The 22,375-nt window shown below is 38.9% G+C and overlaps 1 protein-coding gene across 1 annotated transcript; it reads right to left on the bottom strand.

Moving 5' to 3' along the window:
• Positions 1 to 297: 297 nt before the first annotated feature.
• On the bottom strand, positions 298 to 21,811 carry TRA2B (transformer 2 beta homolog). The gene is given in 10 exon segments (XM_025374753.1): positions 298 to 1,298; positions 2,149 to 2,187; positions 2,189 to 2,222; positions 3,219 to 3,278; positions 4,905 to 4,988; positions 5,767 to 5,882; positions 7,514 to 7,702; positions 9,157 to 9,319; positions 10,309 to 10,442; positions 21,500 to 21,811. Coding segments are annotated over 10 exon segments (873 nt in total). The 5' UTR covers positions 21,536 to 21,811; the 3' UTR covers positions 298 to 1,280.
• Between the last annotated feature and the right edge of the window lie 564 nt (positions 21,812 to 22,375).

The raw sequence follows: 22,375 nt of genomic DNA, 5'->3' as shown, positions 1-22,375 counted from the left end.
AAGGTAACAAAAGAATCTACATATAGCAACATCTCTGCAATGGTCATGAAAATTACTTAAATACAAAAGAAAACTAAGAACATGTATTTCAAGTACCCTCAGTCTAGTTATTTACTATAACTCCATCCCCAAATGGATATCCCTCTGAATTTTTCAGGAACAGAAACAGAAATTCATCTCCCCCTCCCCAAAATAGCAAAGATACATCTCAGTCCAAGGAACACACTGCCCTAACAATTAACTACAGAAGAACTCTAATAGAACAAGAACACTTCTTTGTAAACAGCTGCACCAGCATTTTTCTTTCCATTTGCGTTTATTTAAACACAGTTCTCAAAACATTTGAGTGAAATTGGGCCTCCTTTGGTAAGCAAAGGACCTGAAAATAATATTTAAAAAATGAACAGGCAAAGTCTTCAGTTCATCCATGACACAGGTGTAGTGTTCCCTTCTCTTATCATGTACTCTGAAGCACCCAGTTTTTTCATATAGTCTAAAAGCTAGAAGAACAAGAGTATATTTGTGGTGGAATGTATTGTCACTTGCTGATAACTAGTTGAAATACCATTATCCCCTTGTAACAGCTTTTTAAGAAACAGCCTTTTAAGGCATACACTGTGTAACTCTTCGTTTCTTATTTCCTGCTATACATATTACAGATTACATAAAAGCTGACAAATCCACATTTATATAAGCATTAAGCACTGGCTGTATTTTAAGGTTTTTAGTTCTAATACTAGCAGTACAGAGTTACAGAGCATAATTTTTAACATTTAGTTGCAGTTATATAAGTATGGTATGTTTCATGGACTGGAGGAAAATGGGCATTTGTCTTTAAATTTACTACTGACAACTTAATCTGAATAGTTCTGCTAAGCATTGATATGTTAGAAAGAAAAGTAAAAATCAAACTGTTTATTGTTGCTTTTTGCCATTTGGTAGCATTTTACACAGGCTTCGATCTTCAGAATACCCTGGATTCAGTAGAAAAACCTTTTAAATGAAGTTTTGTACAATAGAAACTTCTCAGCAGTCAAAATTTAGACTGTAAAAAAATACATGCAAAACATACTTTTCTGAAAACACTTAACTTTGAACAAAGCACCGAACTACACAAATGCAGAATGAAAACAGCATTTCAACTCCACCAAAAGTAGTCATCATAAAAGGTGTAAAAGTCACCTAACTTCACTAGGCACTGTTCACTTTTTAAACAAGAGACAATAAAAAATATTGTCCACAAACAATATCCCAGCTCTAGGGCAGGTTTCAGAAAGTCTTCATGCTTTAATAGCGACCTAGGAAGAGAAGAATGAACATGCTTTAATATTAAGTGAACTAATTATCAAATATACTTTAATGCTGAGAATTTCAGAATATTCTGCCATTAAGAAATTCCTATGTACCAGACCCCTCCACCCCCAAACAGAGAAAGACTTCCATGTAAGTATTACACTAGAAATGAGATAGCAATGTTGCATAATCTGAGAGCTAAAAGTAATCCATGTTTCTGTGCTGTCCAAAAATTTTTAAGGACTCTTGAAAAGCTACTAAAGTTACTATTTCAGTTAGAAACAACAGGAGTCTCTGAGCCTACTCTGGCTCAGGAGGCTCTCCAATTTTTCCTTCTTAAAAAATAATAGGATTCTGGCCGGGCGCGGTGGCTCAAGCCTGTAATCCCAGCACTTTGGGAGGCCGAGACGGGCGGATCACGAGGTCAGGAGATCGAGACCATCCTGGCTAACACGGTGAAACCCTGTCTCTACTAAACACATACAAAAAACTAGCCGGGCGAGGTGGCGGGCGCCTGTAGTCCCAGCTACTCGGGAGGCTGAGGCAGGAGAATGGCGGGAACCCGGGAGGCGGAGCTTGCAGTGAGCTGAGACCCGGCCACAGCACTCCAGCCTGGGTGACAGAGCGAGACTCCGTCTCAAAAAAAAAAAAAAAAAAAAAAAGGATTCTAAGGGTTGTTTCCATAAACTTTCTTGAACCAAAAAACCATTCAGGGTGTGTGCAGAATCATAGGTATAGATAAAACTACCTGAAAGCAATCCATTATCTGCAAAAGGGAATAGTTACTTGGTGTATTTTGTCACCAGAGCAAGCCATACTACAACAATATAAACAATCATTAAGATAAAAACTTACGAGGTGAATATGATCGAGATCTGGAACGTGATCTGTATCCTCCACGACTATAGTAAGGAGAAGGTGACCGCCTTCTATAAACAAATGTCAAGATTGTCTAAGTCTCAATAATTAGACCAAACATATAAATTTACGACTATAAATACTGCCCTTTTATTAGTTCCCAAAAAAGGAAACGCTGCATGAACCTTCGATGTCTGTTTAAGTCTTGAGAATGAAGTACATTATCAGGCCCAAGTACCAAATAACTTTCAGGTCAAATAATCCTTGCTATATTTTAATCTGCTTATCTCTTAAATTTTGTGAAGTATGATTAAGAGAGGTAAAAGAAAAATTCCTGGCTGGGTGCGTGGCTCACGCCTGTAATCCCAGCACTTTGGGAGGCCAAGGCAGGAGGATCACTTGAGGCCAGGAGTTTGACCAGCCTGGCCAACATGGTGAAAACCTGTCTCTACTACAATACAAAAAAATTAGCTATGTGTGTGTGGTGGTGCACGCTTGTAATCCCAGCTACTTGGGAGGCAGAGACTGCAGTGAGCTGAAATTGCTCCACTGTACCCCAGCCTAGGCAACAGTGTTGCTGTCTCCAAAAATTAAAAATAAAAATGAGAGAAAATTCCCATACCATTCAATAATTCCAACAGCACCCTCATGAATACCCAAAACTAATTCCACAAGTACTTCAGGATTTAGCTTTGTGTAAAAAAAGCTGTTCATGTGCTATTAGATGCTTACAAAAAGCAAATAAAATGTAATACAAGAACATAATGACAAAAAAATGAGTTCTTATCAGTGACTTTAACTTCACTTTAAAGTCACTTTAACATCACTGTACCTCATCAAGGTATAAAATGGTACCACTAAATAATAACCCATTGTAAACCCAATTAATTATTATAAATATACAAAGATTTTACGTAGTCATTTAGTTTCCGTTAGAATATTTTCAGGAGCTTCAAACAGTATGATTTTGGGCATTCCACTTATAATTTACCAAAACATTAGTAGGCAAACATCTTTATGTGAAACTTTCTACAGTTGTACAGATGCTAAGTCCTCTCCTGGCGTACCTATAAATCTGATCCCTGTCTTGAGCAGCTCTCCATCCTCCTCCTCCGCCACCTCCTCCTCTGTGAAGACAGAAAGGCAACAGGCATTCCGTTTGTAAGTTTTAAAAAATGATGTCATTCATTTAGTAAAATAAAAACTTTCATACAGCATGAATGAGATGTTTCTTGCAGGTCAAGTGATTTGCCACTCTTTTTAGAAACCTGCATAGGGTTCTCTCTGGTGGCTGAAACGAGTAGTAGTATTAGAACACAGAACATTCCTAAGTAAATGCTCTTCAAAAACAAAACAAAACCAAAACAAAACAAAACAAAACAGAACCAAACAGCTTTATCTCAGTCTCAACAAATCAGTACCTTTAGTACCATTCAACAGAGTGATGCTTTAAATAAAAAAGGGTTTTCATGGGTGATAAAATGCTGAACAAGAATACACTTACAGACTCACTTTCAGACAATGATTAACAACTGTTAACTTCTTAAACATTACCAAATAATCCACAAAAAAGACATCCATACCTCAATATCATTATCAATGACAACAGTGGTCAATACTAACTGTATTATTTGACTTGTCAAATTACACATTTTGACAAAGCAAGGGAGGACCAAAATGTCACGATTTTCCTTCATTCTTATCTTTGGAAGTATTCTCAAAGGTATCTTTATTTTTAAAATATGATTGACATTTCCCTACCCAAACCCCGAAATACCAAATTTTTGGCAACAATAAAAAGCGACTTACCCTTGTCATACTAAATTAATGTCGTAAAATTATTCTCTGGACTCTTTCAAGGCATCAGTTTTACCTGCCCTCTAAGTGTACGATGCATGCATTAGAGATTCCAAGAAACTGCCTGAAAAGTGGTGGCTTTCCAAAATGGCTTATGAAATCTGCTTTTACAAGACTAAGACAGAGGCTATAATTTTTTTTTTTTTTTTAATTTTTAAGGTGGGGTCTTGCTCTGGTGGGAGGAGACTCAGATGGGAGTGTACCTGGCTCACTGCAGCTTCAATCTCCCCAGATTCCTGCCTCAATTTTTACAGATGGGGTCTCCCCATGCTGCCCAGGTCTCAAATTTCGGGGCTCAAGCAATCCCCCCGTCTCAGCCTATAATTCTGCTTTCATTATTATTATTATTTTTTTTTTTTGGAGAGAGTCTCGCTCTGTTGCCCAGAGTGGAGTGCAGTGGTGCAATCTCAATTCACTGTAACCTGTCTCCCGGGTTCTAGCAATTCATCTGCCTCAGCCTTCCGAGTAGCTGGGACTACAGGCATGCACCACCATGCCCGCTAATTTTTGTATTTTTAGTAGAGACGGGGTTCACCATGTTGGCCAGGCTGGACCTCAGGTTATCTGCCTGCCTTGGCCTCCCAAAGTATTGGGATTACAGGTGTGAGCCACTGTGCCCAGCCTCATTCAATGTTTAAAAAGAATACATTTTATCATTAACATTATAAGTTATCATCTAAATCCCATTTATATTCTAGAATATTTGAACAGAAATCCAATTACACATTAAATTGATTAAAAGACACAGAACCTTAAAATCTGATTTACGCTTCTGCTCTGCATTTCTAGAGTAAAAGTACTAAAGCAAAGCTTTTACCAAGGGCTAAAACTTAAGCATAGTGCTGCTCTGTACACTACTGAGATTCAGACGTTGACCTTTCTACCTCATAACTTACCTGTATGATCTGCTATAGTAGTCCCGATCATCATAGCCCCGATCATATCCTCTGTCATAATAATCCCGACGGCGAGAGCTGCCACTATAAAGAAAAAAAAAACAGGTGACCTCCCTTATCTTTCTGGACATGACTTTTTATATCTGCTAGTAGGTCTTTTCTGACACATTAACTGGAAAATAAACATTATTCCTGTTAAAATTCTCACCTATATTGAACAAACATTGCCCTTTCCCCTGTTTCTACATAAACCTATTTTTAAAAATCTTTGGTTAAGGAGGCACACAGATCCTGCCAGATGTCAATTTGCATATCCCACATATTTCTAAGAGCAAAGAAAAACAGTATCACTTTGCTCTATTTAAGAAAATTTAGGCTGGGCGCAGTGACTCACACCTATAATCCCAGCACTTTGGGAGGCCGAGGAGGGCAGATCACAAGGTCAGGAGATTGAGAACATCCTGGCTAACATGGTGAAAACCCGTCTCTACTACAAAAAATTAGCAGGGCATGGTGACAGGTGCCTGTAGTCCCAGCTACTTGGGAGGTTGAGGCAGGAGAACCACTTGGATCCGGGAGGCGAAGGCTGCAGTGAACCGAGATTGCGCCACTGCACTCCAGCCTGGGCAACAGAGCGAGACTCCGTCTCAAAACGAAACAAAAACAAAATCAAACAACAACAACAAAAACAAAAAAGAAAATTTAAAAGTGCACTTGACTAAGGTTTACAGTTTTACCTGTAATAGTTAAAATCAATCAACAGTCAAGTTTATGGCACAAATCTAAGTGCTGAAGACTTTCCACTGTGTTTCTTTGATAAGTGAACAATTACCAATTATATTTATTTTGAAAATAAACTTACTAAGTAGGTCTCCCCATGTAAATTCCTGGTGTTGGTGTATGGGGTCTTTTTGTTATAGAGAAATCAACTCTGATCCTACGCCCATCAAGTTCCATTCCATTGGCACGTTCTTTAGCCTTCAAAAGATAAATAAATTGTTATATACATCCTGAACAAAGCCACTAATTATCCCATGGCTGAGTAAGGTCCCACTGCACACCTCAGTTAGGTGCATTAAATTATCTTAATGTTAGCCAAAACATAAGGTCTACAACTTACAATGTGTTGTTCCCTCCACTAAATGTTCATTTGTAAAAGCTACTCATAAAAACGTGAAGCAATTATTTTACCTAACTATAATCCTGACAGTATTTCCAGCTTCAAAGCAGCACACAATTGGCAAATTACAGCCTGTAGGTCAAATCTGGCCAGCTGGCTGTCTCTGTATAACCCATAAGCTAAGAATTTAAATAACTAGGGGGAAAAAATAGTATTTCATGACAAGTGAAGAAACACACGAATTCCAAATTCCAGTGCCCCAAAATAATCTTTTATTGGAATAGGGCCCCACTCATTTATCTGGCTGCTGTTGGGTTAAAACAGCAGAGTTAAATAGTTGTGACTGAGATCCTATGATTCATGAAACCTGAACATATTATTTAACGCTTGAAGTCTTCTTAGCCCTTCTCTGGAAGCCAAAAGCTAAGACTGAAGCAAAGTCTTAAGTACATATAGTTCCTTTTCCCAGAGTCCGTATTAACAGCATACATTTAAAAAATAAAAATAACCCATTTCGAACACATTAAAGTTTATTCATAATTTGAGGAAACATCCTTTTACCTAAATAGAATTAAAATTTCTAATTCCAATACTATGCTATCTTCCAGTTCAGATGTTCAAGCTAGTGTTTATGCCCCTGACAGTTTCTGGCACTAGAGATTAAGATAAAATTTATGCTATTTTCTGAGAGCTGTGACCGTATTGCAAAAATTTAATTAGGAAATGGGTGAACTCAAGCGAATCCTACTTACACCTTTGACATCTCAATTTTTCCTAAAATGAAGCTGTGTATCTTAAGAGGTCTCTTCAAATCTTACAATTCCACAAAGTCACTCACTGTAACTAGCTGCATTCAGCTTTTAATTGTTCCATTAGTAGGTTACCCCTTTAAAAATTTATCGTTTAAAAAATTTTTAATTTCCATAAAGACCTACTTAAAGTGATTTTACCTGGAGCTCAATTCCTAATTTCAACATCGACTATCAGAGAGCTTGTCATTAAGTGTTTCTCAGTTTTTCCTCTTCTCTATACTTGGAGACGACTTGAGCTACCATCCTTTCTGTACCTGAAGTCTGAATTTCTTAAATGGGATCTAGCCTCACATATCTTGACTCCTATATTCTGCCTCAAGTCAAAATCCAAATATGACATCATTCACTTGCCAAAAAAGGAACATAACTTTGCTTTTGGTTATTTTCGACTCTAGAATGTAAACTCAATGTAAACACTGACTACATATCCTGGTGGAATTGGGGTATAGTTGACCCCAGTAGGTGGCAACTAATAAAGTAGGTGGTAGGACCAACTTCCCCAAGTTATACAAAATTTTCTGTTATTGTGCAGGTATCTCAGTCTCCACAAGAGGCTGGAGAAAAAGTTCGAAGTATTATTGACTTGTCCTTGTCCCTATCCTAGCAACTGGTCACTGGTACTTGGTGTTAACAATAGAACTGGTGGTTTACAAAGGAACAGGTCGACTTTTACTTACTTCCTTGGCATCATCTACATTTTCAAAATATACAAAGGCAAATCCTCTTGAACGCCTAGACTGCTGGTCATATACAATAGACACATCGGCAATGGGACCATATTTAGAGAACACTTCTCTTAGATCTCTTTCTGTGGTGTACAAGCTCAGCCCAAATACTCCAAGACAACAGTTAGGATCAGGATTTGCCTAGGGAAAAAAAAAATTTTTTTTAACTTTGGAAAGTTGTCATAAAATCAAAGTTTTTAAAAAAGGTAGCTATATACTAGCCAAAATGTCACTAACAAGAAAATTACATAATAATTAGACCAAATACCACTTGGAAATTACAAAATTACAGCAAGTACTATAAGCATTTTTGGGAATGGGTAGGAAAAATGCAAAAGAAAAAATTTCAACCTTAGAATTAAATGGGGAAACAATCACTCGTGCTGGTGACAAGCAACCTGCATCTTTCCTTCTATGAATTTACTCTGAGAAAAATCCACATATTCATAACATGACACACAAAGATAACTGGAACCACAGAGTCCATCAGCTAGAAAAAATTTTAATGTTGACACACTTTCCATTCAATAAAATGCTCTGAACTGATGAGCATGTATGGGTTGATTTTTCAAGAAACACAATGCACAAGTGTATGTACATAAATGAAGCCCAAGGGGATGTGTACCAAACCATTTTACAGGTCATAAACAGCTTGCAATCATAAGAAACAAGAGTTGGCCAGGTGCAGTGGCTCATGCTTGTAATCCAAACACTTTGGGAGGCCAAGGCTGGTGGACTGCTTGATGCTCAGGAGAGTTTTGAGACTAGCCTGGGCAACACAGGGACCCCACGTCTATAAAAATACAAGAAGTAACTGGGTATGATGGTGCATGCCTGTAGTCCTAGCTACTCAGGAGGCTGAGGTGAGCGGATCGCTTAAGCCTGGAAGGTAGGATGCAGTAAGCTGAAATTGCACCACTGCACTCCAGACTGGGTGACAGAGTGAGGTCCTGTCTCAAAAAACGATGACAGAGGAAAGAATAAAGAGTGAACCATATGTTGCTAACATTCCAGATGCTGTGATGAATTTATCTAAAGATTCCATTTATTTCATAAACTAACAATTTACTAGGGAAAGATTCTACTCTACTGTAAAAACATTAAGTCCCCCCGCATCCTCCTCCTAAACCACTTGGATTATACAATGAAATCACAATAAATATCTCATTTGAAGTCTTTCATGAAATGTAAAAAACACCTTAACAACACCAAAAAGAAATTAGCTTCAAATTAAATGAGAAAGTTAGGAGAGCATCTAATTGGGTTTATGCAGCCTGGAAAAAAAGAGTAACGTTAGCACACAACTATATTTTGAACTAATGTGCTAATACTATAGTACAGTATAGTAATGCACAGTGGGAAGTTTCTTTTGATGGGCTAAGGAGTTACATCATCACTGTGTCAGTATTATGCTTAAATGACAGGTAGCCCAAACGCAGACCCCTTCATGAAGATTAACTTAAAAGACAGTCTCAAAACACTAAAAAGTTCACTCAGGCACCCACTGCTAAAGCTCTATTGTCAAAATCAGCTCTAACTTTAAGAAAAAGTAAATTTAGGCAATTCACTGCTTCAAAACCAGTTTTTCGCCTTACCCGATTCCCAACATGACGCCTGCGAGTAGACATGGGAGAATGGCTGTGGCTGTGCCGTCTACGATAATCTCGACTGTAAGACCTGCTACGTGATCTTCTATGGGAGCGGGAGCGAGACCGTGACCGGGTATAATGCCTTCGGGAGCTTCTTCTGGATCTAGACCTGCAAGACAAAGACACCTCCCTAAGGTTACGATTGACAACAGATACTATCTTCTTTAAGTTTATTACTCTATTCTAAAGTTAAACTCCAAAAGAGGGAACAATCCAGGAATATGCTAACATGGTTACCAACTTAATAGGATCAATACTTTTCTTCTCTATTAAGTCATTTCAACTTTGCTAGGAAGCGTTCTAAAAACCACAAGCTCTCCTCCAGTATTTCTTCCAATTAAAGACACATTACTTATCTTTTGCAAATCAAGGCATGCAGTATTTTACTAAGTTGGCTTGTGCCCATCTTTCCCCCTCAGAAAACCATTTCTCTACTTTTCTGTCTCCCATTATGCCCATCATTAACTTAATACAGTAACAAAATCACAAGTATTCCCCAGCAGTTAAAAACAAAAACAAAAAAATCGAGTGGCTCTTGACTAACTAGAGTGACTCTAAGTTGTCATCGAAACCAGGACACATTTAAGAAAAGGGGTGCTGTTAATTATGCCTGACCACAGGCATAAACTGGTATTGTCCCAGGCAAACCAGGATGTGTATATATATAGCCTACTCTTCACCAACATTAAAAAAAAAAAAAAAGCGCACCACGTATATACTTATTTATCAAGAATTGCAATTACTGAAAGCCAGTGTTCTGCAGTCTATTTGCCATACTAATAAGCAATTTACTTACATTCAGTAAATCCTCACAACCACCCTGAACTGGTACTGTATTTCTAATTTGCCTTTTATAAAGAAGCTAATGCTGAAAGGTTATATAATCTGCCCAAACCAACAAAAATAGAGAACCCTGACTCCAAAAGCCCAGGCTCTTAACCGCTTTTAGTCTTGCCTCCCAGAACTTAAGTTCACTTCTAGTGCCAATATTTAATAGGCCAACAAATAATCTAACCTTCTCTAACTTCCTGGTTTACAAAACACGCACCAATTTCAGAGCTAAGAGTAACGAGGAAATCTCAAGACAGTCTTTCTTACCTAGATTCAGATCTGGACCTGGACTTTGATCTGGAACGCCTGGAATCTTCCTTGGAGCGAGACCTTGCAGGGGTATGCCTTGCAGATTTCCCCGATCCGTGAGCACTTCCACTTCTGGAAGCAGAACGGGATTCCTACACGTAGATGTTAAAAGTTTAATTTGCACACTTTCTGGGCAACTTTAAAAACAAATAAGCTGCTGTGAGATAAATGGCGAGGGACAGCAATCCCCTTCCAAGATAAGAAAATATAGGTAAGGGCAGGAACTGAGTATACCTGGTGTTAATAGTTTCATTGCTCCAAATGACATAAGTCAATTAACTTGTCCTTTCTTCCACCTTTTTGGAGCAGGGATAAGAATTATTTGACCCCACTTCCTTCAGAAAGGGGTGCCAAAGTCAAGCAGTTAAGGGAACTGTCCAAGGACTGTGTTTCAGAATGTTACTCCATAAAGTCTAGGGTGAGACGGAACCTTATTAACTATGACACCTATACTTTATACCTATTTCAATCAAGTTGCAATCAATAAAACAAACCCTATAAAATTTATATAATTTACTTAAAAAAATAGACCTTGACCTTTCAAGTTATTATTTATAATTCAGTGATAAAAGAGATAAAGATGATGATCTCAGTTTCAAATCCTAGAGAAAGGTAGAAACCTAGTGGAAAGCAAAGGCTAGCGTGAAAGACACTAAACCCTGTAAAACCCTATTGCATCTGACCATGGTGGGAGGCCCCCTAAAAAACTGAAAGCAACCAGATGGAGCTACAACAGAACAGCGAACTACACACAAATAAGAGTAGAGAAGATATCAGAGATCCTTCACAGTTTCTCCAGCTAAATGGAGATGAGCCAGGGCAAACTTATGGGAAACCAGGAATTAACCTAACTTACCTAGTTAACTTAAGCACACATTAAAACCAGGGCAGCTAAATCAGGAGCTCCTAATCTAGGGCCCAGGAAGCGAAAGAGGATAGAAACTACATACAAAAGCCAAAGCTTTCCCAATCAAAATTGGGATTGGCTGGCATGTTAAGGGGTGGGGGGGATCTGTAATGAAAAATAGCAAAGGAATGGATAACCAGGACAACTAGGTCATCAATGAGTTAAAGACACATAGTCAGAATTAATCAACAAAAGGTATATTAAGTAATGAAACGAAGGAAAAGTTCTGCCAAGGCACCAAAACAGCAGATGAGGAAGGGACAGAACCTACTTACTCCTCATCAGTCTGACAGGTAAAATTATCAAATAAGGCAACCTTTATTTTAGGCTATCCAACTTAGACAAAGTAAAGCCTGGTGAGCCTTTCTACTCAAGAGAGCAGAAATAGCAAGACTCAAAAGGAAGCAGTATTACGATAAGTCACTATATGGCATGAATCAAAGGTGAAGCTTCCACATAAAATTTAATCACAGGAGATTTCCTTGTGTGAAACATCTTCAGAGTATTCTGGACATTCTTGAAAGGATAGAAGATAGAGGATTATTTTAAATTACACCTCAAAACACTTTAGAAGATAGTTTTGTGGTTTACAGCATAACGGAGAAAATCTGGATGATCCTTTGATGCTCAGGGAAAAAATGTATAATGTAACACAGAAGAGACATATTAAGGTTTCAGGTTTAACAGAGAAGGAAAGGCTAACTCATCCAGTAAAATGAGTTCAGGTCTCTAGGCCCAGACGACTCTAGAAACGTTCAAATGACTTCAAGGCCATTATAAAACATTGCTGAGGTGACATGAAACGTGACAGCCTTTCCCCTCTACCTCCCTCCATGAGTGACTGTAAAGAGATTAAAAGAAAAATATGATACCCTTCTTTATTAGTAAGGACAGCTGCCTTTAACATCAAGAAATGGTTAAAGGATGTAGTGATGCTCTGGGGATTCCAATAAATAACAATCCCTTGGAGTTCCCTATCAAGTATTCTGAAGACTCAAAAATGAGGGTGTAGTTTTTGCTACTTTTACCACAGGCAAAAATTAATACAGGTGAGAAAATAGAAATGGGGAACCCAAAAGTTGCTAAACGCCTATTTACTCCAACACTAGAAAGATTACCTCAATGGAAGTGAAAGCAGAATATGGATGTTTCACATTAACAGTTAAAAGACTACCAATAAAGTAACTGTAGTTAACAGAAATCAGTCGGCCCAGGAATCTGAGTATAAAGGAAGAATGGGTCAAGTCAAGGTCCTCTTTAATAAGCTCCTGGCTTTATTTAACAGAAAAGCTTTTATTCTAAGCTAAGATGCTTCAGCAGCCTGTCCACTGAGGGAAGAGATACTACTCCTAACCTAGAAAATAAGACTTAATGAAGTTTTCTCCTTAAATTCCAGCAGCTCACAGATATAATATTTGGGAAACCACAGTTTTCACTCAGCCTCCAAAACTAACGGACTACGCAGATACATTTTGTAAGCAATCCTTTCTTAGGCCAGGAATAACGGAAATACCAGAATGCAAAAGCTTCCTTTTCTATACTGACACGTGTTTGGGACAGCACCTAAACGTCTCCACCTTTATCAGGGATATTTTCTTAAAAAAGTTAAAGCCTTCTGAAGTTATTTTGGCCATTTAACTGGCTGGGAAATACATATGCAAGGGAATAAATAAAGCTTGTCTACAAAAAATAAGACCTAAAATTCGCACCCAAATCGAAAGCATAATGTTAACTTTAAATATTAATGCAGACAGGCAAATCTGTAAAACCAGTTGGGGAAGCCCCTAAATCTAAGGATACTTCAAATTCCACTGTTAGGGCTGACACGGTCAACACATTAAAACCACACCAAGAGACAGAACTAACTGGACACCACTGCCTCACAAAAAGGGACCATGAACCAAAAATTAGCATGAATAAAGCCAAAATTTCCCTGAAAAATGCTCAGGGAATCAATCAAGCTCTCACAGACTGGATCTCTGCCACATCCTAACACAAAACCTGCAGGGAATACATCAAGTAAAAATACAGCACACTTAGCCTTCCAACAAAATAATCTACATCTCCCTATTCTGAGAACAGCAACCACCTTACAAAAACATATTTGAAAGAAGGAATCACCATCCAATCCCTGTATTATTTTAAAAACTGAATATAGTTTATTAGATTTAAAACAGTGGCTCATAAACACAGGTATGCACTAAACGTCTACAGCATTTTCAAATACAAGAACTCTGAGCTGGAGTCTGTTTTTAGGTGGCCTGGAATTGGGCATCTGCATCTCTTAAAACACTGTGTTTATCATACTAGTTAAGTCTGACTTACTTGACTTAGTCAACTTCAGAAGTTACATGCTTCCTACTGATGATTTTTTTCTCTTGGCAAAGGTTACCTTCCTGAAACGCTGTCATCCCGACTTCCTTGCTTTGACTCCCCCTAGCATTAATCAGACCTCTGATTAAGGTGGTCTTTCACACACTGCCTGTTCTTAGGAACAGAAGCCGGCCTCCTCTTCATCTTCCCTATGGTCCGAGGAGGAGATACACTAGGACCCACAGATGCTTTGGTCAAGGGGGAAAACAAAAACAAATGGACACAATGGTCCACTAGCAATGTTTTCTCACCTTAAGTCTATCCAGCTTGGGTCATAACCGGATTCCAAATTGCTTTCTTTCCTTTAGTGGGCTGGGGGTTGAGGTATTTTCCTCTTTTGCACCCCAAGGACCTGTCAGGTTTCTTCATAAAAGAATCCATGGGCTTGGAATTAAAATGTAATATTCGTTCACATCACTTTTACCTCAGCTTCCTGCCTGCTCTTTGAGTAATTTGGAACATAAAAGTAACATTTATGTTATCATTAGTTTATCTATGGCAAGAAATTTGACAAAGGAACGCAAAACTTCTTATGAGAAAATTTTCTTCTGCTTGCAAGATACAGAAATAAACAGGCCTGAAAGCATCAGAAAATGGATTCTCTAAGAAATGCCATTTAAGTCACTTTCTCCAAGAGCATGAAGACCTGACAACTCTCAGAGAAAGTTTATTTCAGGAAGAACTGTATGAGATGATACCCTTGGCATTCTCAATTGGGTAGAAAACTGTTGGCTGGCTACTATTGGATATTATTTTGATATGTGTACTTGTCTCATCCAACTGAGAGTAACAACATTACAACAATCACTTGACCCTTCTACTCAGCTAAAATAAAACACACAGAAAAGGAAGAGACAGCTTTTTGGTTGAATTTCTCAGTAAGTGGTAGGGATGAGTAACCAGAATAAAGCTACTTTGTAACCTGTACCTCTAATATCACAGTAACTAAATGTTGATAGCAGAAAAGGAGAAATAGGAATGAAAGCATCTGCCACTACTGCAATTTGTATTAATTAGCTATCCTGTTCACTCACGTGACCCACCTCTTCTAAGGGGAAGCTACTGTATTTTATCAGTAACCCTAGTCAATCAGCTGGAATAGGCATTAAACAGAAACAGAATTTGAAAAACCATCCCTGTGTATTTAGCAAATATGCATCTTAAATTTAGGGCCCAAATGCTCATAGATTTCCACTACTGCCATATGGAAAAAACTAACACACTAATGCCAAAGGGAACTATTTTATTCAATGCTTTGTTTGGATTTTGGGGGTTCGGTTCCATAACCATCTTGGTGACATTTTTTGAAAATCGTTTAACAGAAAATATTCTACTACACATTGCTCAGTACTGAAGGAAAGGGATCAGTGCAATCTAAGAGTCCAGGGAGGTGGCAAAGACCACTAGTTCCAACCCTGGAGGTATTCACTCATGCCCCAGGACCAGCAACATTAGATAGGTAAAAAGTTTATCTAGAGAGGACAACATGAAGCCCACTGTTACCCATGCTGGAGAGCTCATTGCTGCCTGGTGCTTGACTACTAAATATCGTTTTTTAAAAATTGCATTTCAATCATTTGACTAAGCAGTTAAAATCAGAATTACCTAATTTAAACGTTTCCCCTGGAAGGCACTTCTTTACCCTGTATATATTTTCTTCTATTAAACAAATAATGCATGCATGTTTAGCAAAATATACAGGGACACATAAACAGACTAGTAATTACTTAGCGTAGTGCTTTCTGATTCCAGATTACTTCTTATCTTAACTTCATTTTTATTTCTTTTCTTCATTCTTCCGTTTCAAATTCTGACTTCTTTCATCTTCCCCACTTCACACAAATTGCTCAATATTCTACAAGTGGGACTTCTGGTCTGATAATTAGCATGCATTCTTTCTTTTATTTTTTCAAATTTCAGCTTCACTTATTCCTGAGCTTCAAATACTCATTTATAAAACTTGTCAAATGACGACTTCCGCATTTTCCTTCTTCAACATTAACCTTAATAGAAAAAGAACAGGATGAAGAATATTTTAAAACTCCAGGATAAAATCCAGTGCCAAAACTGAAACTAGAAAAAAAAATCCCTTTGTTGATTTGGATTAAAAAAGAAACTAGAATATGCAGCTCAAAAAACTGAAACTACATAGTTTTCTGCTGGTTCTAGAATATATGGTAATCAATCTCATTTCTCTACTCCAAATAGATTTATCATGCTTAAGTTGAATGTGAAGTGCGCCACTGAACATTTACTGTTCATTTAACATTTTAAGAACTATTACATTTCACACTTCTTATTATATTCAATAGAAAATAGGTTAAGTGTCAAAAGCACACCTCTAGTCAAAAAGTGACACATTAATACATAAGTGCAAGAAAGGAAAGCACGGACAATTCATTTGTACGATGACAAAGGCTCAGGGTTGAAGAGGTTTACAGTATTGTGACTTGTCTAGGTAGGATAAAGAAACGTATTTAGCGTCACACACTTTTGTTCTGTATTTGAGTTCTGTAGAAAGACGGTGTCAAGGAACCTGACAATTTGGAACTGAAGTGTAACCCACCCCCTGGAAAAGCTGCTCTAGTGATATTTTATAGTATGAATCACAAAAAGACAAAATCAAGTCAACCACCTACAATATGCCAGTAGCTATGAAGGAAAGTAGAACAAACTTGAATCCAACACTGGTATTTTCAAAGAGTTTTGTTGTACATTTTCCCCCTCAATGAAGAAAATATTAAGTCTTCTGGGTGTCCAAAGGAGAAATACTACTTTAAAAGGTGGCACTATTAAAATTATAGCTCACCTCAAGTAATTAAAAAGATTGAATTTAGCTGATCTCTAAATGTCTGAACATGATAAACAAAATAAAATAAATACTGCCTCCATAAAACATTCTAGTTTTTCTTGTTATCCTACATTTCACCTTGATGATCTTTCATTTGTCAATTATTTCCTCTCCTAGTTTTTCCTCCTGAAAAAAATGTAAGGCTTTGTTAAAAAAATTGCAAGTCTTTATACCTATCTGGGCATAAAGACAACCATTGTTAACCTGGCAAGTGCTGGGATGTCTTTCCTAACAAAAGGATAATTTCCAGTCTAGTTTTAAAGTCAATTATTGTTTAATCCAAAAATTTTAAAATACATTTTTATTTAAGGGAGTTACAGTAATTGGTTTTCTTTAAATATCCATCACTAAAATGCAATGGGAAATGTTTTCTGGCAGCACAAATGTAATCGTGGAATCAGAATGCCCAAGCAGGTTTCCTTAGGGCCTCCTAAGAGTTCGATACAAATAGGGCACTTAGATGCAGAAGATACAGGAATAGAGGCCATAGCTGTAGCTATCACAACTGTTTCCAATATGGATACCTTCCCGCTGTTATTTCATTGCCCCTTCCTAACCTGATTCCTTCTTATAGTCTAAAAACAAAACCATTACTAAATTAATATAAATATTAGATTTATTTCAACTCAGCTAAGTTCGAGTGGCTACTTTATAAAACCAGAAGACCAACTATTGGGCTAATGTTATGTACATTTAGTTAAGAGATCCTAGTTAGAAATAAACAGAAACTTGTCCTATCAACACATTTTTTAAAAAAATGTTTCTAGGGGATACAACTGGAATCCATTTAACATTAAACGTGCACAAACTCATTAAGTTAAGCGACAAGGCAATATTTTAAAAATTGGGAGGGATGGGGCAAAGAAAAACTAATTAATCCTGTTATGGAAAGGTCAATGCTCATATCAATATAGTAAGGACAAAATGTCTACCAGAAGGGTGAATGGATAGGTAAAATCCTCAAAAACTGGAGAATAGTGTCTGGAAAAAACCATCACCTGAAATTAGTTGTAGGCCTGTGCTTACAAAAACTCTCTTGCAAACATAGCACAGACTCTTAAATTTACATTCATAAAACATTCAGTACTCCCCAACAAAAGTATTAAGTATCTTTTGACTTTTCAGAAGACTGCCTTTTAACCTAATTTCTAACCACAAAAATTAAAGAGAAAAAGGGGCCCCTCATCCAAACTGTCACATAACAATCTACGTTGATAACATCAATCTCAGTGTAACCTCCAAAACCCAATTCAAAGCAGAGATTTTGGGGGAATTTCAAGACTGTAATTTGCTATGGTGAAGAACTTGCTTTGGCTTGCAGTTTAAAAACAATACTAAGTGATTTCAATATCTAATTCTACATATCCCACACCCCGAAATACTAACATGGGTCAAAACACTTAAAATTCCTAAACATCAGTCACCATGCCTTGTTAACAGTCGCATATGTAAAAACACTAATCAACATAAAACATAACGCTAAGGCTCAATAAATATACACAACTGTAGCTCTGTCCTAGTCCTGGGCAAAATAACTATGAAAGCATTAATGTTTACCACCTAGATTTGAGTTTTATTGTAGAGAAAGAAGGAAAAAAGGCTGTGCAAGGCAAATCCCATTAACACTTCCCCCACCACCTAAATTCCTCTTCAACCTTTTGGCAAAACCAGTGGTACTTACCTTATAAAATCACTTGTAATGTCAGCTTGAAAATGTCACGTTCTAGTTCCAGACAATATCCACAATATTAAAGCATTCTTGTTTAAAACCAAGAAAAAAAAATATTTCAACCTGGTTTCAAGAGACTGATAAACCTAACCAGACTCACAACAATACAATTTCCTATTTGACAATTCAATCCTTTAAAGGAATTTGGTGAGATGGCTACAATTCTTTAGAAAGAAGTAGATTCAGAGATGTTTTGAAAATTAGAATTTAGAGTTCAGGAGCTAAAACCAAGGAATACAAAAAGACATCCCAAGATTAAGCAGAAGAAGAGAAAAACTGCAGAATTTGAAAGGCAGTTTGATGGGTTGGTGTCCAGATGCTGCTACTCATCTCTAATGATAAAGATAATGTGCCTATGTTGCAAACACATCGGTTCTACAAAAATTAACAGCCAGTATTCTATCAGAGTATCTGCTGGGTCAAAACATTTTCTTTAACATCTAGTGCATATATCAGTATCTCCTTAGTTTTTGGATTCCTTTAGTAAACACTCACTTATAGAAACTCGTTACAATGTTGAGGGGGTCAGAACATTACACCGAGTGCCAGACCAACATACAAATCTCACACACCCTACACGCTGTGACCACTATTGGGCTCTAAAGATTACCCTGCACTTCTAAACTTGCTATCAACTTTTTATTCAAGTTCTTGTAATTGTGACTTAACGGCTAGGAGTGCCTCTTTTTGCAAAGAAAGGGTGCTAGTCAACCCCTTTACAAAATGCAAGCAATTTGGGGGGAAGAGGCTTGAATCTGGAAATGAAAATGAGATCTTACTTTTGAAAGTGGTTTGGCCACATCAGGTTAAGTCTGCTAATTAGACCCCTATAGACAGATTTTAGTGTAAATCTATTACCTTTGAGATGGGGGAATAAATCCCACAGACCAACAAGGGATGAGGGACACACCAGTTCTTTAAATGTTATTATATCCACCCAAATGTATTCTACTGAGTGACCAAACTGAGAATAATTTATCCCACACACCCAACCTTATAGGGGAGGGACACAACAAACTCCTAGTCACTGGAAAAGGTGGGGCACAGAGGGGTGGTACTGTCTTGGATTAGAGACAGATAAATAAGGGAGAATCTCACTGATTTGAAGAGATTAGTGATTTACATTAAGACCCAGTCCAGAAGCCTGGAGTTGAATGACACTCATTTTTTCTGGCTCCAGAGAAGCATCATACAGGCATGTCTAAGATTAAACTGTTCCACTGAGCTTTATGGTTTTCCCAAGCTTGCTTTGGAAGCCTAGACACGTGTTTGATTCAGGTGTATTCCAACCCTTAAAGGTTCCAATTGGAACACAAACACACAAACACCAAACACAACAATATGGAAGTACTTCACAACTTTTAAGTTTAGAGATCTCGGCCAGAAAGCGAAGACTCACGTAATAAAATAATTTGAATTTTTATCACATTAAGTTAACCTCCCTCTCACAATTCAAAGACTGTGAAAAACACAATGTACTTTTACTAGTAAAAAGATAAACAATCAGAAAATTTCAAATTTTCTTGACCCGAGTCTCAAACTGGAACCCAGTTTCAATTGTTTCCTTTCTCATGTAAAATATACTAATGAACTCTTTGGGCAATTTTCCATTCTCAAGCTTTCTTCACGTGTATTCAACCGAGAGCTCCTTTAGTCAGAAGCCAGTCATTTTGTATTTCCGAAGGAGTACAAAGGTACTCAGTAATTGTTCTGTTTAATAACAAAAGACTTTATGACTAGTTTTAACAGATTCAACTGCCAAAGAACAGAAGTCACGACTTTTTAACAACTTTTGAGCTCAATCCCAACTTTGTTACCCAAGAAAGTAAGAACTTAAAAAAAAAAATCTATAACACTCGTGACGTTGCAGTCAGTCAGCTTAGGGAAAAACATCAAAAACTAAAAACTATGCTCTTCCGAATATGTAAACGCAAGGCTTGATTAGCTCAAACCAAATTAAGCAGTTTGGGCTCCAAAATTACACAGGAAACTCACGCTTCATCACTGAAAGTTTCTTCCTAAAATACTCTAACGAATCATCTAAAATCTTAATCAAAAGTTTGCTAAGACATTTAATAATCTTATTTACCTGATAAATCATATTCAGATCTTAAGGTAGCTCTACCAACAAGGGGAAACTTAGGTAACAATTTTTTTTAAAGCACAAATTATTCCCGTAACAGCCTCAAAAATCAATTTCTATGGTGCTTTTCTATTACCCTTCTAACAGATTTCTCTTAATTCTAGCAAGCCTCGCATCTTCGCACCATTCAATGCTTTCCAAATCTAATACCCAGAGCCTCACAGACCAGCTACGAATGCTGCTTAAATCTTAGAACTGTCTTGTTCCTGCAATTCAATCAACCCTCACTAAACACCTTTAAAACGTGGAAACTTAAGGGACGGAAAAGTGTACCCAACACACGCTGTGGTTCTAAGTATTAGAACGCCTCAAAACAAAGGAAATAACGGCGCTGTAAATTGTTGCCCGCCAATTTCTCCTTCACAATCCCGTGGAAAAGCGATGTCCACAAAATAATCTTAGCGATTTTGTGGTCTGTCCTAACAGAATACTGATACAGACTTTTGCCTGGGAAGCCCTTTATCAGAGAAAAGCGCTTCATTTAGGCCAAACACAAAGCCCTCACGCAATCCCCTCCACCTAACGGGCCCAAACTTAGTCGGCCTCAGATTAGTTTTCATCATAAGAGGCCCCAAGGACATCCCAGACTCCGTCCTTTCCGTGGAGGCAAAGACGGTCCTTCGTTAACCTAAACACCGGCCCAAAGACCCCAAAGAACGTCGTCCGTCTCATTCCACCCCACCACGCGACCTTATGAAGCGCGGCCCGCGGCGGGTCGAGCCCGCGTTGCCGCGCGGCTCCTCCGCCATTTTGTGCCTCTGGCAGCGCGCCCAGCCCGCCAGCCCAAGATGGCTGCGGCGGACCTTCGCAGGAGAGCAACGCCGAAATAAGATATCGTTCCCCTCCCCCAACACCGCGGGGACGCAGCGGCCATTTTCATCTTCCCCCGCTTATAACGGGAAAAACGGCCGTCTCGGGCAGAAGCCACATAAACCCGCCGGTGGCCTCCCTCCTTCACAACCAAAAGCACTAAGGCACTATCCACAAGGGCTTTTTTTGGTTAAAAGCGGTCTCCCTTGCCTGCCCTCCCGGCTTCAGACTTCGGAGCCTAAAACGCCTCTGCCTCCTGGCCCGAGGCTGATGGGCCTAGAAAAAGATGCAAGGAGCTAGGACCACACAGCCGCCCCCTACAGCAGCTCTACGTACCCGCTCGCCGTAGTTCTGCTCGCCGCTGTCGCTCATGACTCCTGGCTGCTGTCGCCGGTCGATGTGCTTCAATCGAAGCTGCCAACCTCTTGCACCTTCTTTAAGGAGGCTCCGCCGCAGCCCCGCACGACGCGCCGGTCGCCCAGCAGCTCAGAGCCGAACCGCTCCGCACCGCCTCCGCACGGGCTCTAACTCTACCGGATGTGACGCGGCCCTCCTTAGCCAGGCTCCTCCCCTCCCAGAAACGCGCGCTTTCTTGGCCTCGCCCCTCCTCGCTCTGCCTTTCCTCTCCAGCAGTAGCGCGTCCCGCACAGGAAGTGACGTGACCCCGCCCCTCGCAGGGCCCCACCCCCGTTCCCGGGCCTCTATGAGGCGGGAAAGCTGGCGTGTCAGTTGGCCGCTGTGGTGGGCGCCACGGGGCCACGGTGATGTCACCAGTCACTTCTGAATCCCTTCTAGAACTTTCCAGGGAACCTGTCGACATTACAGGGAGGGAGGAGATGCTGTTTTCCCCAATCTCAATACCTTTCTCCGCCTTATTAGTTTCTCGTTTTGTGTCTTTTGTTTGTTAGAGAAGTGAATGTTCGTACACTGGGTTCTTCATTTTGTCTTACTTGTAGATGTTTCCTTCCTGCATACGTCTTCGTTTAAAAAAGGTCAGATCGGCCGGGCGTGGTGGCTCACGCCTGTAATCCCAGCACTTTGAGAGGCCTAGGTGGGCGGATCACAAGGTCAGGAGTGCCAGACCAGCCTGGCCAATATGGTGAAACCCCGTCTCTACTAAAGATACAAAAAAAATTAGCCAGGAGTGGTGGCGCATGCCTGTAATCCCAGCCACTCGGGAGGCTGAGGCAGGAGAATCGCTTGAACCCGGGA

The sequence above is a fragment of the Theropithecus gelada genome, chromosome 2 (assembly GCF_003255815.1).
Source record: "Theropithecus gelada isolate Dixy chromosome 2, Tgel_1.0, whole genome shotgun sequence".
Lineage (NCBI taxonomy): Eukaryota > Metazoa > Chordata > Mammalia > Primates > Cercopithecidae > Theropithecus > Theropithecus gelada.
The sequence above is the reverse complement of the archived record's forward strand: the minus strand, read 5'-3'. Positions and strand labels throughout refer to the sequence as shown.